Below are 19481 nucleotides of genomic sequence, written 5' to 3' on the forward strand. Positions count from 1 at the left end.
TGTTATCTACCAGGGTGTCTTGTGTCCTATTGCAGCCATTCAAATCATCTCATGTATTGAGTTAAACACCTTTCAAGAAAGAAAAAAAAAGAGATTATTGTATTTAATCAACAAGTTTTGTAATTCAAGGCTAAGGTATGAAAGCAGATTATTTTCTCTGCCATTTGCATGTTTCCTGTTGTACAGCACCTCTGTGTAGCCAAAGGTCATGCAGCTGAGGATGTGCCAAATTTCTTTGCCAACAGTAGTGACACTCAGTGCCTGTCAGGCATAATGGCCATATACAATGTGAGTAATTTCTGAGGGTTTTCTTTTCATGATGAATAAGAGGCTCTTTTCATGGCCATACTTTTCATTTACAATAGCAAGATTGCACTTGGTGGGGCAAGAATGAAAAGGAAAGTAATAAGGATTGTCTGTGTATTTCTTTGCTTAAATTGCTTCTCCCTGAATATTTCCATTTACAAATAAAGGCATTGTAGATATCTTTGGAAAATATGCTGCATAAAAGAAAGAGTGAGATGCATGGTAGGTAATACTAAATAACCAAAAAAAACCCCAAAAAACAAATAAAAATAAAAAAAAAAAGAACAAAAAAACCCACCAAAAACCTCAAGAAAAGTTGTTGTTTCTGATGTTTTTCTTCATTAGCCCTGATAGTGTTCTTTAATATCTTAAAATATAAATCTCATAGAACAGTCTGAAGAGCAGTAGCCACTATTACCACTTTGGTGGATCTAAGAAAAAGCATTCCAAATACTGAGAGCTCCTAAGAAACCAGCTTCATCCCTACCTTGTAGGAAGGGAAGCCTTGCTGTTTTGTGTTTTCCTTGTTACCTAAAAATGGAATTTTTGTGAACAGGGCCTTGAGCTGGACCTTCAATTCTAAAGCCTTGCTGTTGTAAAAAATACCTGAAATGGAAATGATGAGGAAAATGGTTTTTTTCAACCATTTGTTTACCTTTTAACTGCAAAGTTCCCTCATTTGACAGAACTGAATCAGCCCCTACTCTTTTTCTCTTCCTTCTGCAGAGCTCATAATATAATGGGGTGCTATGGGAAAAGGCAAGGGCTTCCTCAGTGCTTGCTGCCTTGCTTCTTTTCCCTGTCAGTGGCTCCCTCTGTGTTGGCAGCACTCATCCTTCACAGTGCCTTGCCCACATCAGGGTTTTCTTTTAACCTTGCCCAAGTCTGTCTTCAGAGACAGTTCCCAAGCTCACCATAGAGCTTGATTTACAGCATGAGACAGCAAGCGGCACACATAAGTATTGCTCATGTCTTCAATACTTCAACTCTTCTGAACTGAATCTGAAGTACAGATTTTGACTGATTTATGGTGTTATAACTTATTGAAGCTGATATAAGGCCAAGAATGGCTGTTTTTTTTTCAGAAGCACACTACCTACAGTCTTTATAAAGAAGCAAAAACTGTAGTAAATTTCTTTATAATATTAACATTTTCTACCTAAGATTTCTCTTCTAGTCTTCTGTTTAGTTGATCTGTTCTTTGAACTAACAATTGAGTAAAATACCTATTCCATGCTTACCAAATTACAAATGTTCAGTCTTAATCCAGCACACTTACTTATTGATCATCAGCCCCTTGACATGGAGACCACACAAACTTCTAGGTGCAGTGGGCTTCAGAAGCTCAGAGGAATGAGCAGTGTAATAAAAACCTCCCAGAAGTTAATTAATGCAAGCCAACATTGCGTGACACCCTGCTCATAAAAAAAACCTGGTGCTGTTTTACAGGAGTGATTGCTGAGCATCCCACAGAAATGGCTGTCCTTTAAGAAATACTGGCATCACTCTTTTATTCCATGAACTCTTGAGAAGTGAGGCTGGGCCTATTACATCATTGCTGAAACCTGTGTGTTGAGAGTGTGCAGTACTGTGCCAAAATAGCCCCTTTTGCTCTCAGTTTTTGCTTTCACTGTCTCTGAAATGCATTGTGTGTTCACACACCTCACAAACTTAGCAATGAACTTCAAGAGGTCTGAGCCTGCTACATCCAGTCAGAAAAGACAGCCACAAGAGGGAAGGTGTTCAGTGGGCCACCTTTTGGTCCTCAAAAGAGCAGTGACTGATGTAAAGCAGACTTAATGCTGTGACCTCAGGGCAGATTTTATGTTAGCTTTAGGTCTCTCTTGTGGTGTTAGTGTAGACAATTATTAAAACAACATTAGCCTGGTTAACATGCCTGGGGAGAAGCCCTAGCATGATTCAGTTAAGCATGAGGTTCCAGAATTCAGAGCACTTTTTAATATTGAATGCATGCTTCCTAATGATTAAGACATCAAATTAGAGAAATTTCAAGGCAGTTTTAGAATTCATTGTATTTGCTTTATTACAACTGTTTTTTTAACGACATCTTCCTTCCATGGTAGCTATTACTATTATTATTATTATCATTATTATTATTATAACAGCACCAGCAGAGACCTAGTCTGAGAATGCAAAACAAATGGCAAAGCATCCTTTAAGGATATTGAAAAATATGATTATCAGTAAATCCAAAATTTCACTAAGAAAAATATTGTTCTTTTCATAAAAATGGATAGAAATTATTTTACTAATTTCCTGTATTCCTGAATGTTACAAATAGAGAATGGGAAAATTGAGTGATTTTTTTTCTCTTGTTCCATCACTATTCAGCAACATGCTTTAAGATTTGTCCTATGGAAACATTTCTTTTATTGTATTGTGATTCTTGGTTTAATTAAATGAGCTAGTGGTATTTTCTGTATTGCTGTGATGGGAAGGTTCAGTGGAGCCTTAGAAAGAGCAGGATACAAAGACTGCACAAGAGCAGAGATGGAGCATCCCCCTACTTCATATGCTGGCAGGAAGAGCCTTGGTCCAGAGAAAAAGAGGAAAGGTGTCCAACCAAAATTACGAGTAAGGAAAAAGCTGTACTGCAAATCAATATGCTGCCTTGGACACCAGAGTATTTCACTAAAAGAGAGATTCCAAAAATGTTATGTTAAATGTTCTGCTAATACAAAACCTATAGGAAAGTAGAGTCAAACCAATGGCTACTGAGGTGTGAGTTCTGGGCACAGCATTAGCTGTTATTCTTCACCTAATGCAGGCAGGGTGAGCTTTGAAGCAGAACTGATTTATATCCCAGCAAGGCTTTAGATTGGGATCTGTCAACTTAGGAAGGAAAAGAAGGAAGCTGTCAGGGTTCACAGAATATTTTAAAGGGTTCTCTTGATGCTGAGGGAAAAATTTCCTCCTCCAAACCCCCCCACAACATTTGGCTTTCTCTTTATATCCAATCTATTTTTGGTGCAAGTTGCTTGTATCCATTGTTCTGCACCTCCCCTCAGGGGAAAATGAAAACAAACAACCCACAAAACTGTAGAGATGTTAGAAAATCATGATACTGTCAAGCAGCACTGGTGGCTGGGTCTTACAGAAAAGTTATTTTTTGGAAGAATTCAACTTAACTGCAGATCTGATGATAGTATCAGTTTAGCTGAGCAGATGACAAAAGTTTTCCTCCAGCTATGTTATATTTGATTAGAAAGTCACTCCTAACTCGAATAAGTTAAAAATTAATAAAGAGTGTTCATGCAAAATTAGGGTCAAATTAGTCTTATTGGCTTGAAAATATAAGATTTACTGCCTCATCTTACATTTTCTAAATTCCCATGATACAACTGTGAGAGAAAGAAAGAGCTTTATGTTCTGCCTTATATTAGCAGAGTAGTTGTGGAGAGTTAAAAATTCCAGGGAATAAGCAGCAGTTATGCTTCCACATTCTGATTTCAAGGAATTGTGCATAGCAGGCTCCATTAAACAAAGGACAGAGACATTTCATAATAAAGTAAAAAACAGGCCTGTATTCAGTTTTCTAACAGCTGCCAGGAGAATTCATGTGCTTTTATAGTACAAGCTTCTCTTGCATTTAATCCTTAAGGATGACAGAATCATAAGCAGAAGTTGTTCTGCTGGACTGATAAAAACCTTGGGAGATACAGCCTTTAGAGGTAAAATATCACATAAATACATACTTTTAGGGATGATTCTGCTGTTCTCACAGAAATCTCTGTGAGCTCATGTCATCCAGCACTCTGGAGGTGCAGTTTGAATGCTGCTTTCATGAGGTGTGTGAGCCCCTCTGCCTTTTTGAGAAGGACTCCCCAGTCATCTTTTATGTTGCTGGTTTTATGGTTTGAAAAGTCATCCTGTAATTATTACCTCTGCTGTGAGAGTATGGCATGGGCACATGGAAGAAAAGAAAGGATGGACAGAAATACCCTCACCTGGCTCAAAAAGGAAATCTCTTAATAGCAAACAGTAAATTCAATGTATCTTACCTGGAGCTTATTTGAATTCTTAGATAGTTATTAGTCCATGAAGCAGTTAACTGAAATTTAATTATACCTGTAATTAAAATATTGAACTAAAAGTGAGTCAGACAGCTGGCATGTACAACTTCCCTGCTTTCATGCAGCTCCCAAGAAATTTTTTTAAAAGGCAAAGTATTCCTCATTATGATGTTTGAAAATTAGGAGCTGCTTCTTTCAGAATGCACTGCTCATTTTATTTAGTACAGAGACTTCGAACTCCCCTCACTGTGTGAAAACAGGGCTTGAATTAGCTGCTCTAAAGAAGTGGGAGATGGGGCATCAAAGAGCCTTCTGTTCATTAAGATAACTACCAAAACTGTGTTTCATGTTTGGTTTCAGTATAACATTCTGAATAGAGGATTAAGCAGTTGCTTCCCACAGTCTTAAACTATTGAGATGGTGTGGGAGAAGGAGGAGTATAAAAGGATTTAAGCTATTATGCAAAGAATTAGTGTTGAGAGAGTAAAAGGTCCCCCTATTACCCATTGAATTCTGCATGGATTTAGTTGTGTTGAGAGTGTAACATGGCTCTCTGTTTTGGACACACAGAAAGTACATAATTAGGTTGCAGGAGTCCATCTAAAGTTTCAATCTGGACAATGATCTTATGAAATGGATTCTTGCCAGTTGATTATATACTTTCAAACCATATAATGTACTTTTCAGGAAAAAAAACAACCCATAGTTTCATAACTGAAATTTTCTTTTTATGTAATTCTTTTTGTTAGATCTTAACTCAAGAAAGAAGCCTGCATTATTTTTTTAGAAGTACCAATGACAGCTGGGGACACAGATTCTACCCTTCTTGCTCTCAAATGCAGTCACCTTCACTGCAGAAATGGTCATAGTGCACCCCACTTTGTGCTCCCCAAACCAATTTTTATTACATATGTTTTATAAATCAAGTTGATTGAACTGGTCATTTGAGTCAAAGAGGGTTTTGCAATCTGTCCATGCCTTATGCCTTTTCTGTGAGTGTGAATGATACATATTTTTATGAATTGGCTGGTAAGCCATTTACAGTGGTTTATTTTGAATTAAATAGATGAGATTTTGGTAGCAGTTATGACCAATATTGCAGTTCTCTTACATCAGAGGAGCTCTTTTCTGTTGACACCAAGGAAATGTTAATGTATTAATTGTAAAGTTCAAGATCCCCGAGTGGCTTTTATACACTTAGTTTTGTTTTAAAAACTAATCTTTAGCTGCTGTTAGCCAACTCATAAGGACATTTTCATATTTTGGGGTGTTTTTTAAATATATATATTTTGTTTACTTCATTGTAACTGATCAGAAATTACAGTCATTTCTTCATGTATTTTTTCCTCTAGGCATCTGTAACTCCTCACTCTGGGAAACAGGCAGTAGCTAGATTTGGTCTTACTTAGGGCAGCTATTCTCATAATTTAGGGGGCAAAACTCACCTGTAATGTATATATTTAATATTTTTTTTATAAATGTAGAAGCTCTGCCAGGGGATGACTGATTAAGTTGATTATATTTTCTCCTCTTTATTTTCTTTTCTTGTATTGTATTTATAACATTCCAGGGTTGGTTGGGGGCAGGGAGTTGGATCATCTTCAGAATATTTCATTTTCATTTTTGCAGCATTCTGTTTAAAACTGGAGTCCTAAAGAATAGCAGTGGTTAGAATATATTTTTAAATGTGATTTAAAGCTGAAGCACTCAAATTAGCAAAAAACTACCATTACCAAGTTTATCCTCATGAGATTTTTAGTGGGAAAAATAACACAGTCAGAAAAATAATAACAGTCAGAGACATCCAGTTCTATGCAAAAAAAGAGCACCAAAAAAAGCTCAGAAATTAATCTTAATGTACACTTCTTGGAGGAAGGGAAGGAAGGACTGCAAATGTTTGACAGGATTTCAAGGTTCCATGGCTTCATTAGCACATTGACTCACTGGTCCTGCCTGGTGATCTGTCTCTTTTGGGATGCAGTAGAAGGTGGCTATGTCTTGGTTTCACTCCCTGCTGATTGGTTTGCTGAGATTTCAGCTCATTATTTCTCTGCTTCATTGCTATCTATTAGGTGATGCTGATGAATAGTGAATCACATTGATCTTTCTCTTATCCACAGATATATGTGAGACTGGATTTACTGGAGTGGTAGAGAATTTGTCTCGCTTAAACCTCAATTTGTGTAGCTTTTTCACACCGAGTTAGAACAATAACTGTATATTTGTTTTATGTCTCTCTTCTTCCTTATCTCCAGTATTTAGCTTCTCATAGTGAGAGATAAGAAATGTATTTGAATGCATATCACAGAGGTTTCTGAGTACAGCCTGAAAAGTTTAAGCACCAGAGCTTTCATTCTAAAGGCTCATTTTCAGTCTTTGCTTTATCCTAATCTCTTTATTCAAAATCTTTTATAGGTGTTGACATACACTTATTTGTCTCCAGCTCTTTCAGGAAGAACTAACATTTGAACATTTAGGTTGCTGAAATCCTGGTTCTTTTAGAGAGTAGATGATATGCTATTACATGTGTGCCATTATGTAATGCAAAACCAGGACTCTGCTAGCTCAGAATCATTCTTCACTGAATACTTATTGGACATCTCTATATCTCAGACTTGTCTGTTTAGATAAAATTCCACTGGAAAAATAAAAACTTAATATATTCTGCATAGAACAAGCAGCTAATAAGACAGAGGTAATGCAAATACAAGATGTTATCACCAGGCGAGACAAGCAGTGGATTTACTACACCATGATGACAATTGTGAATAGTTTGAATGCCCAACAGTTTGTACCCTCTTGTGTGGCATTACTTCTCCTTTTCTTCCATATGACTTAACTGTCCCACAGTCTCTGTGGAGAAGCATTTGCACATTCAATTCCTCTAGAAGACCTGACATTATAAATTTATCTGTGGATTATCTAGTGCAGTGGCACTCTGAATTTTCCACACTTGAACAGTGTTAGTTTTCATAACAATACCCAGACTGAGATATAAGTTGGGATGGCAGGTCTGAGATGGTGCTGATCTATCAGAATGCTTGTAGTGTGCAAACATGCATCAGCAATATGAGGTGTAACAGCATCTCCACAGGTTTGCTAGAATACTTTGACAAGAAGGTTTGTACACAAAAGTACAAGCTTGCTTTGTCAATCTCTTCTCAAAAAGTTTACCACTGCAAAAGTGTGTGATATTCATTGGGGCAACAAGTTATGTGAAAAATCTGGTGCTACTGGGAAGAATAAATAATTAAATTATCATGTCTGGCTTAATGTAATGTCAAAAAATACATGGAGATGAATTAATAAGGGGCCCACAATCCACACAAATGCAGAAGTTTCCCTTTTAACAGAGAAATCCTTACCATTCTGCTATAGGTACAAGCCACTCATGAGTGCAGATGGTCAACTGTGAGCATTCTTTGTGCTGAATGTGTTCCTACACACATTACACACATAAATACAATGGATGGTATTATATACACTTCATCTGATGTAACTTAGACATGAGATTAATGCTGATCCAAATTACAGAATACATAAATTGTTCCTAATTTTAAAATAATTTTAAGAGCAACTATAGATGCTATTCACCTTAATGAAATAATCCAGCAGTAAGGAATAAAATCCCTAAATTGGGAAGGAGTCAAGGCATTTGAGTCCTTCCTAGCACCTTCTTGAGGTGAAGTGTCAATGATTTTTCCAAATTGTAAGTCTTATAAAAGGCTTATGATATGTTACTACTTTTAATCTCAGAGACTTGTTCTGGTTTTTATTTTCTCTTGCTTACATTCTTTTCTATAGAAGGGAGATGAGGTAAGCACTGGATTTATGTAATAAACAGTATAGATAATTTATTGACCAAAATAAATATGAATCACAGCTGTCAGAATAAATTTCAGATTGTTGGCAGTTTTCCCACAAGGTTTTCTGTGACATCAGACCTAATTAACACCTATTCTGCTACTTAAAAATATGGGACCCTGGCAACACGGCTTCCTTTCTCCAATCACAGGGCAGGAAAGCAACTGCAACTATTGCAACTATTGCATTTGGATTTGTCAGAATAAATAAGTAAAAGGCTCATCAGCTTCTCACTAATGAACAAGGAAATGTGATTAAGAAACTTTAAAGGAGAATAGCGGTAAACTATATAGAAACGATAGCAGCATGATTGCTCTGAATGAGTGACTGAAACTTCTGAATAAGAGATTTCTTCAACCAGGCACAAGGACAGTAGTTTTATCTTCTATTAAAAGAGTCCTGTCAGTTTGGAAAAGCTCTGAATCAGGAGATTAGACACATCTCAGAAGCTGACAAGGCAGTCACTTCTCTTAAGACAGCTATTTTCTGGCAAATGCTCAGAAATAACTTTTTTGTGTGTGGTTTTGGTTTTCTTTTTTGCTATTTCAAGACTCAACTTCTACCCAGCAATGACTAGGACATTTCTGACTAGTCAATCTTTTATTCTCAGAAAATACGAATCATCTTTCAGACCAAAATGTTCTAGAGATGCTTGCCAAGTTTACTGTGGGTAACATCTAGAAATTGCACTGATTAGCTTCTGGCACGCTTCCTTGCAAGTGCTTTGCATGTTAGTATCTCATTAAATATCTTATTCCTCTCTATTATTCTTCAGCATCAAAAAAAAAAGTACTTCCACCTTATATCTAATCTGTTACTAAGCTTTTAGCGTATGCTCTCCCAGTTTATCTAAAAGAGATAGCATGTAATAGGGAAACTAAAAAAAAAACCAAAAAAAGGGAAATAACAGATGCTGCTGCAGTCCTTCTGCATGTCAGGAAAAATATATCTTTTTTTTTTTTTTCTTTATATACATACATAAATGATGCTCTCCTTTTATGAATAAAGGCAGAGAATTCAACAAGATTATAAAATTTCAATTCAAGTGTGGAACTTCCCAGATACTCACATATAAAAGTAATATGCACAGAAATAAGTGTGAGATTCATAGTTACAAACATTGATTTTAAAAGGTATAATAAAATGTGAAACATGCTCATGAACTTCAAATAGGATAATCAGAATTACAAAAAATACTCTGGGTCTAAAACCCAGAAAGAAAAATGCTCTTCTGCTTCAGGAGGTCTTTGGTGATTCTTTATCTGTTTTTGTTCTTTCCATGTGATTTAGACCCACCGTGGTGCAGTGTATAGTGTGCATAATAGAAGCCCCTTCAATAGGGACATCTAGGAAAGACACAACCTCTCCTCAAAGAGCAGAGATGTTGAAAAGATCTTCGTCTGTCAGGAATTCTCTGCAGTTCTCTCTTCCAAACTTCAGTGAAGCAAAAAAAAAAAAAAAAAAAAAAAAGAAAGTATCTTTCCTCTTTATGCTTTTTCTGTTCATTTCAAGTTCTGTGAAAACTTGTCTGTGAAGTTTCTTCTATAGAAAGAAGTCTTGAAATAATAATTCCCCACTATTCAAGTAAATTCCTTGTAAAATAACATTTTTATTCTGTTATTACATTTAGAATTTTATTATTTTTATTTTATCTTAGACATAACAGTTTCCTTTTTGTGGTGTGTTCCCATAATCTCCAGAGTTAGATCTGGACAAAAACATGTTTTTCAATTTATTTGTAGCAGAACATCTTAGTTTTATGTATAGACTGGAACTATGCTTTGTAATCTTCTGATTCCTGTAAACCATTTCAGTGAAACTTCAGCTTTCTACAGTAGATTAACTAAAGATAAATCCTTAGTGCAACAGTACTTTTGGAACTTCTACATGAAGAAAGAAACATTTGAAAATTGTATATGCATTTAAAGAAACACAAAATTACCAATTTTGTGCTAATTGCCTCACACCACGCCATTCTGAAAAGTCATCCTTTTTTTAAAATTGCCATAAAAATAATGCATCTAATATTTACATGCACTTTTCCTTTGTAGGTGGAATGGAGAAAATAAAACAGCATACCTTTGCATTAGCTCACTACACCTATACTGTGCTGTCTAACTTAAAATATGCCAATGGGGCTCCTGTAGTACGTATCTACAGTGATACAGATTTCAGCAATCCTGATGTCCAAGGTCCAATCATTAATTTTAATGTGCTCGATGAAAATGGAGAAGTGCTCGGCTTTTCACAGGTATGTTTTTCTCTTGTCTTAACTTGAGTTTATGGTTGTATTTTAAGCATATTCATGATGAGTTCTTTATCCTATAAGAAATCTGTTAGTCACAGTAGTCCTTTCTGAGGTTTTGGGTTTGTTTCTTCATAGTTCTGCACCGTATATACACACCATTTCTAAAGCAGTAGAAAGAGAATCCAATAAATAGTGCTAGCACAATACAAAATACGTAACAGCCAGAGGCAGTATCTCTTTTGGAGATTTATTACTCCACAAATAGGAAGTTTGGAAGTGGGCTGTTTGAACAGGATACATTGGCTAGGCAGTTTGATTTTTGCTGGCTTCCTTCTCTAGAGTACTCAAAATTGGGAATTGAAGAACAAGTCTGGAAAAGCTGATAAAGAGACTGCCTTGGAGCTTTGACATACAAGTGAAATTAGATCTCAGAATATTGCAGTCACCAACGAAAGAGGAGTTCTCTTTTCCCTTCAGCTGTAACAATTACATTCTTGTAATATTCCTGAGGAACCATGGAATAAAGTTGAATGATCAGTGTAAAGAGTGAGGTTCAAGCTCAAGAAATCCTTAACACTGTCTTTCTCAGCAGCTTTTTGTATCTTTTATCCATGAGATGTACCAAGTATCTTTAAGATGAAGCTTCTTTAGGCGTTTCAGCAGAGAGTGACCTTAATTGTGTGTATGGCTGTGCACCATGTAGGCAGTGGGTGACATAGGGGACAGTAGCTCACTTGCTCTTTAGCAGAAGGCAGAAAAAACACAGTGCTCTTGTTTTGCTTGCTTCTTCTTTTTCATTGGCTTCCTGAGAGAATAGGATACTGAGGGGAACATAGAGATATGTCTACAAGAATACAAGAAGAGATCTATTTCTCATAAGGGAGAACAGAAGTGAAGCTCTTGTTTTTTAGCCTGCAAGTGTGGAGTTTAACATTTTTGTAAGGCATTTACCTGATGAACATGAGATTACCAAATGCAGAGTATTTAATAAGCTCTTCTTCACATCTTTTTTTAGACAATTCTACCAAATAAAGGCAAATGTTCACTATATTTCATTTCAAAGCAGTCCACATTTTAGCAATTAACTGGTCATTTATATAGCCTTCAATATGTGACAGTGTTCAGAAAAGATTGGAGATATTAGCACAGCTGAGTTTGTAAAAATCCCCAAACATTTCAATGTTTAATTAAAATCAAAATCGTTATTCTGATTTCTGATTTTCATGATTTCGTAGTAAAATTGGCTGATCCATGTTTCACTTTTTAAAACACAACTCTACCCTCAAATTAAACATTCTTTTACAGTCTTACGAATCCATGTACCTGTTTGCTACAGTGGCTGCTCATAGAAAGCTTCTTTATTGATCTGTATCATCTGGATTGTGCTGTTCACCAGTTTCTGAACATTTCTAGCATATGTGGAATGAAGAACTATAAAATTCTCAAATTAATCTCATTCTCATCTGCAGTGCCTGTTAGACTACTTTATTTAATCAAAATAGTGTGCAATTTAATAACTTTTAGAAATTAACAAGCACTTATCTTTCCAAAGCTGCAGTATTTGTGACATATATATAATTGGCTTCTTTATGGAATAAAATTCTTTCATAGACACCTTATAGAAGTTATGGGGGAGAAAAACCTTTGCTGCTTCTTGTTTATGATTTCAAAGAAAATACATATAACAGAAAGTAAGCTTCATCAAACTGACAATGTAATCTCTTCATACCTGCATGCATGTCTAAATTGATATAGGTTTATTCAAATCAAAGTTAAATCCAATACTTTAATTGTTTGGAAGTGAAATAGCGTCCTCTGCTTTGGTTGTGTTTGTGATCTGCACATTCATGTGGATTGTCTGGGCAGTCTCCAAATGCAATCCAGTGGAGTCAGCAGAGCACAGTTTCAGAAGGCTCCCAGAAAACATTTTGGGGAAATTTTTATGGAGGGAAAATTGGATGGCATTTCTGTCTGACATACCTTCTACCAGTGGCCACCAGTTAATGACTAAGGTTATCTTTGGATATTAAAAGAGGAATGACAGAACATCCTATTCCTTTTTGGATGATATCCCAAATATAATTAATTACTTATAACCAGAGATCAAGCCAGTTGTATTTGCCTTTCTGACAGGCAATTGTTTCGTGCCCATTGCCTATTGTAGGGCACAGTGTGACAGGACATTAACATTTGGTAGCTTGAAAAGGACAATATCGCCAACTGATTCCAGAGAAAATATTATGAGGAAGCTTGGAGCAGTTTATTTGTTGAGATTGGCAAGAAAGACTTTGTAAGTAGACAGTCTTCAGAGGATACCAAGCTTACATTTAAGCCTCAAGATTTGCATAATTGGCATGATATTCAAAACTCTGAACTAAGCCCAAGATGTTTAGGATGTGAAAGGCGTGTAGTGAAATACGTGACATGTAATACCACTGCTGAAAAATGAAAACAGAGAAAAAATTATGTCTTTCTTCTGTGTAGCAATGGGGAAGAAAGTTATTCTTACCTGCTCATGTGGTTGAAATCCATTTCTCAGTGTTATCAGCTTAATTACCAGAGCTAAGATTACTGGCTAAGATTTTGCCAGTAAACACAAACATTCTTGAATTACACACAAAGGGTCAATTGCACCAAGAGGAAATAGCCACAATCTCAGGTTCATCTTTGAGTAAAACCTTAATTGAAGCACTGAGAACAAATGAAGGCATTTCATTATCATCATACCATGATTGCACTCTCAGAGATGGCAGCAATTTTAACAGCCTCTTGTCCCAATATAGATGGTATAGAATATTTGGATGTTAAGAAGTGATAGGGTGGAGAGTGTAATAATTATGCAAGTTAGTATAATTGTATTGCTTTTTTGTTTAAATGTTTCTTTGTGACTGTTAAAGGGTAATACTGTCTTTGAATATTATATTTGGAATAAACTTGTGTTTAATTGACATTTTAATTACTAGTTTAGGGTTTTTTGCTCTTAATGGTAATTAAAACGAGTAAGAGGAACTTGTGGACTCCAAACAACAATACTTACTCAAAAGCTTTGCTTATAATTTACAATTTTCATTAAACATTTCTTTATCTAGAAATAAAACTACTACAGTTTTGAAATTTCCATAAATCTTTCATCTTTGAGCACTAAAATGGCATTAAATTTCCTCCGTTGAGCTGCACCAAATACTTTCCATGAAAATTATTTCCTTCAGAAAAAGCTGTCTTGTAGGCTACTATTTGTAGTAATTTGTTCTTGAAATCACTTGGGAGGACACCTGTATTCTTTTCACACAAGAAGCCTGTCCTCTGCAGTAGCACCTCTGTCATTTTGTTAAGTGTTTATTTGCACTGCAGCATCAAAAAGCCCCTGTTATGAACAGGGGTTGAATTATGACAAGTACTTGACAGGCCCAGGACATAAAGATGGCCTTTTTGCCAAATAGCTTCTTCATATATACTTGTCTAGTCAAGAATGGATAATTCCCCAACATTATATTTTTTCTGCTAATGAAGTGTGGACAGATGACAGACTGGTAATTTGGAAAGCTGCGAAAGTGCAGGGGTAGAGATGAAGGACCTCTGCAGGATGGAAGCAGAAGAGCTGACATTAAAGCAGCAAACTGTCAATCTTCTGTTTCCCTGTGAGGCTACCAGAAAAAGAGAAGCAATCAGCCCTAGACTTTGAAGATGGCTTGTGATGTAACAAAAGATGGTGTTACAGATATATATATATACCTGGTGCTGAAGTAATGCAGCAAACTCTTCACACAGAGAATCATCAGCTCATTTATTAACAGTGAATATCTGCAGCCTTCAGTATATATAAATGCCATGTGTTCTGTCATCCTCAAGTCTTTTCCAGCCTCTCGAGCACTAGCAGCAATGACTCAGCTTCAATTTGCATCCTTACCATCTTTTTTTAGCAAAAACTTGCATAGGACTCTATGAGGTCCAACCTGAATTCAATGTCAAAGAGATGGAACAGTCGTAAGAGAAAACACAGATTTGAAATGACAGTCATACACACAAAAATGTGAATTTCTTATAAACTGGGTCAAAGTGCAGATGTTGTTGTATGTTCTCTTCACATTTGCAGATGTGAAAAAGCATCACCATCTCTGCTCTGGGAGATCTTTTATGCCAATATAATTTATACAATTTTCTCTTTGTTTTGATAGAGAGAGAAGACCTGTGAAATTCTCTTTGTATATTCAGTAGATAATTGCAGAGTAATTTTATAATCCCTTCACATTTTATTCTATAAAGTCAGTTTGGAAGCCAGAAGAAAGGAAAGAGGTAGGAGATACAGATGGCCAGATGGAATTTTACCTGAAACATTTGTTGAATTGTGAGAGCTCTTACCCAGCTGCAACTTTCAGTTCAGTTCACTACTGTTTTAGTAGTGAAAAATAGCTCTTCCCTTATCAAACTTTCTGGTTTTCCACTCTGATCTTCTAAGGCAATATTTTTTTGTCCTCCTGTGTGTAATGCAGCTAGCAATGGGCTTTAAAAAGTGAGCAAACCATCATGGATATGTTTTGAAAAATGACTGTCATTTCACATTTCAGCTGTGGATTACCAGCATCCATCCCTACTCTGCTTTTTCACAGTGCCTCCTTAGCTTGGAGCCTGAACCTAAGCAGAAGTAACTTGCTGTGATTGGCTCACCTGCAAAAGTTCCCTTAGTGTACATATATGCTTGCCACGTCCCCTAAAGATCCTGCCAGGAAGGGAATGAGCATCAGTCCATTAGCAGTCTCAGCCTTCTTGCCTAGCACTTCACACTTGTGTGTGATAGACAAACTGCTAGAACAGGAATAGCTGCCAAAGACAGAGAATGTAAACATTTTGGTTTGCCTAAGGAAGGCTCTTCTGCAGTGTTGCATATGAATGAGTTTTGCCTCTCAAGACTGAGAACACTGTTCACATAGATTATAATCAGTTTTGCCTAGGAGCCTACATTAGCATGTCCTGGCTTACCCTCATCAATCCAGATAGAGTGAAGGGAGATCTAGATTTTGAGTTTACTTTCTTCACCCATTTCTCAAAAAAAAATTAACAGTTCTCAAGAGACAACTTTTAGTGTGCATCCCTTCAGTTTAAATCTATAAAACTGTTTGATGACTGCTTTTATTATGTCATGTGCCCACTGTCACTCACTTTCCTCCATGTCAGTCACCCCTGAATTAATGTAATGTAAGGATTGGCTTGATGACCCACTGCTGGGTTTTTTCCTTTTCTCCCTTGCTTTCTGTCATTCTGAAGTGTAGAATAGGTTCTTCCATCAGAATGTATGGCCCCAAATCACTTACATCCAACCACTCGCTGGGGCACCTTCTGTACTCTGGTAGGCTCTTTCTGCTAGCAGTATATGTTAGGAGTATAAGCTTTAGTTACAGATCATAAAATATTCTGAGTGGGAATGGATCCAGGTCCAACCCGAAGTAAATGGCCCATACAAGGATAAAACCCAAAACTTCAATGTTATTAGCACCTTGCTTAAAGAAGGCAAAACCAAAATGACACTCCACAAATAAACAAAATTTTATTTTCCTTTTAACCCCATTTACCTTCTAAATCCAAAGTATTCTATGTTAGTGAATTGTCTCATAAGCAGCTTAGCAGCTGAACTAAATTCAATCCTGTGGTTTGAGATGTAGAGGGAAGAAAATATATCTTAGAATTGCATGGTCATCTTTACTTAAACCTTTCTTACCAGAGGCAGTTTGTTCTGGAACTTCTTTAGAGTGAGAAACAAATAACCACACCATGATTGCACTTTCAGAGATGGCAGCAGTTTTTACATATTAAATGAAGTACTATATTCAGTACTGCAAAATATTTTCAAGTAATTAGACTGAATTTCTCGCGCTGCAGCTAAACTCCATTATTACTTGTATTGGGCAAAGAAAAAGGCACCAGTTTGGGCAGAAAAGCAGGAGAAAAGAGGATTTCAGACATCCAAGATGGGAGAAGAACTGGACAAGAAGCATGAAGCAGTGTTGTATGGGTGAGGTGTGACAAGGCAAGATACAGAGCAGTATATGCAGGTAGAAGTTATTCCATCTGCTTATATTTGGACAGGTCTGCAAACAAAATAACATGGGACAGAGTAGTGTGAGGCAGGATGGGATATGCGCAAAAAAAGTAGCTTCTCTAGATAAATATCATGGTGATAGCCATGTTCTGGAAGTGCTTTCATACTGTAGGTACACTTCCTTTGCTTTGGTTTCACACTATTCTCTTTCAAAAGATTCCTTTTTCTTTAGTAATATCTTAAGGAATTGTTTAGCTGGACTTAGATTAGTAACCAGGACCTGGCTATCAGGTGAAAATCCAGATGAAATGCCTTCTTTCTGCTGTAGGCTTTCAGTGTCACCTTGAGGGATTCAATGTCTTATCTTCCCAATTTACTCTCACCTCACAAGAGTGGAGAGAAAATATGTTAAATACTGTCAAATCTTCAGATGTCAAGTGGCGGATACATTTGTGTATACACACAGCTGGTTCAATACATATTCATATCACTGCTTATCATTACCTGATAAAAGGGACCAGGCAATACCTGAAGTGGGTCGATTTCTCAAAATAATTGTTGTTTGTGTCTTAGATGATATTTTAAGTTTCACTAGAAGATCATCTCCATCCTACTGTACACATGGTGTATAGGTACAGAATTAGAGCAGTGGCAACATGTGAATTACAGGAGTGAAAAAAATATGAGCTACAGCATTTCCCATGCACAGGAAGTTGATACCAGGTCAATTGGATCAGACTGATCAGAGCCTGATACTACTTGTCTCTAGTCTGAAAATTCATACCACATCCCGGCAGAAGAAAGTGGGCAATGAAGGGGAAACCTCCTACTACATTTGACCAATTTGAAATAAATCTTCAAAGAAAGACTAAGACATCTTTGTTGCACTTCATATTTAATTCTTTCTGTGTTTTTTCCCCATCTGTTTCTTTTTACTTCCGTATAAAACAATAATTCAGTTTTGTAAGTGCAGCGTTTTTTCATCTGGGCCACAGAAAATGGAAATCCAGCATTTTTTAATTCCAGCTAAGAATGGCTTTGCAGTAATGGTCGTATGACTCTGAGCTAGTTACACTAATGCTTTTAGAAGCATAACCACTCATTATATTAATTTTGATGACTCAGGGAAAGAAAAATGTTCTCTAACTTGCTTAATGGGATTTTTGGCCATCTTCCCAATAGCTACCTAAAAATTGCTGAGGTGATTACTCACTATTGATTTTAGCTATGGATTTAGCCATTGATTTCAGGAAGCCAGGAATGGCAGATGGACCAGCACAATAGAATGCAAACAAGATTATAAGGACAAAAAGATTGTAGTGAAGATTCCTGTTGAACATATACTGATTTCCTTGGTTCCAATTAGTTTCCAATTGTGCTGTGGATGTCTTGGACCAGGGAGATAGCAGCAATGCAGTAAACCACATTGGCGTGTCAATAAATGGCACCTTGTTTCTTCAAACTGGCAAGAAATCATTGCAGTCTGGATCTTTGCTTTTGTGACATGGTACTGGATGCTCAAAGACAGCCCTTGCAAAAAGGAGCTCACAATATAGGAGGCAGCTTCATTGATCTAGGTCTGAACATAATCATAATTGTTGATCACTGACTGAACATAAGGAGGTGCTGTGCTTCAGAGGCTTAATGTGAGAAATGCAAACCTGGCTAGTAAGTAAGCTCTCTTCTTGTTGAGGTAAGTAGTGACAGAGTACAGGCTGAGTTCTTTGTGTTTTATCTCATTGCAGGGGCACAAAGACACATGTGAGTTAGTGTGCTTGAAATTGCCTACTATTAAACTGCACATCAGAGTTTATCAAGTTAGAAAGCCTCATGAAAGACTAGACTGAAGGTGTTGTCTGACACTGTTTCTCTGGAGTGTCCTTGCATGTTGCTAAGGAAACGAAAAGAGATAAAAGAAAGATGCTCATAGTTGTTCAGATGAAAGAATCTGAGATGAATGAGGGAGGCTAAATATCTTCTGTTTGGTAACAGGGCCAAACTGTAGTTCTAAACTACAGACCTTGTCACATGGGAGAAATGTGGAAAAAACCCCATGATACCAGGAAAAGAACTACACTTTTGACAGCTTCCACTGGATTCCCTTGTCCTTGATCTTGTAAAAGCAGATAAGCTGCCTTTGAATGCATGCAGTGTCTAGTTTCAGTCCATCATCTAAATCCTTTCAAGACAAAATGAGACTGGCCCCACCTTCTCTATTACTCTGCTTCCTTGTTTGCATCTTCCTGCCCCCACACTCCTCTACCCCACCCCACCACACCACTGTATAGGATCCTGTGACTCTAATTAAAGTAATATGTGAATTTGACCCCACAATCTCCCTGTGTTCTATTATCCCTGTTTTCAGTGGTTAAATACAGACAGAAGAGGATTTAGCTGCTTTAAAAGAAAAGGGAAAAGGGGAGAAGATTTTGACTGTGACATGAATTAAATCTATGTCATTGGACTTTCAGTGGCATGCACTGCACACAGTTATTCCTAGGCATAATTTCCCCTTGTATTAGTGTGTTACATTCCCCTTCATCCCTATTGATATGAGTTATAGCTTAGTCTTCTGTGTGGTTTTCCTCTGGCTTCAGCATTTCTGACTAGCAGCAATTTGACCAAAAGCTTTTAGCCTACAAAATAGCTGGGGATGCTCAATGGGATGGAGAGAAACAGATGTTTTTCTGTGACTCACAAGAAGATGTTTTGTTGAAGTCAGTTAGGAAACCACAGAGGGCTTTAGTTCCTTTACTTTGCTTTCTTCCTGAAATCCATTCTTTCCCTGATATCATTTTAGCAAACCAGATTTTCATTGTCAATGAATGCAGTTTGAACTGGAGGGGAAAAAACCAAATCAAACCAAACCAAACCAAACCAAACCAACCCAAACCAAACCAAACCAAACCAAACTAAAACATTGGCTGGAGAGACCTATGGTCTTTAAGATACCAAATCAAAGAAAGAAAACCCAAGTGTTTAGCTTACTCATCAG

The 19481-nt window shown here is 36.8% G+C and overlaps 1 protein-coding gene across 2 annotated transcripts in view; it reads left to right on the forward strand.

Annotated features, from left to right (window-relative positions):
* Positions 1-19481, forward strand: part of MOCOS (molybdenum cofactor sulfurase) — a 209312-nt gene that overhangs the window by 146222 nt on the left and 43609 nt on the right. For both annotated transcript variants that reach the window (XM_056483842.1, XM_056483843.1), the window contains one exon: positions 10256-10455. In XM_056483842.1, coding sequence (XP_056339817.1) covers positions 10256-10455 — 200 coding nt within the window. The remainder of the gene's footprint in view (positions 1-10255; positions 10456-19481) is intronic.

This window comes from Oenanthe melanoleuca, chromosome 2, assembly GCF_029582105.1.
Source record: "Oenanthe melanoleuca isolate GR-GAL-2019-014 chromosome 2, OMel1.0, whole genome shotgun sequence".
Lineage (NCBI taxonomy): Eukaryota > Metazoa > Chordata > Aves > Passeriformes > Muscicapidae > Oenanthe > Oenanthe melanoleuca.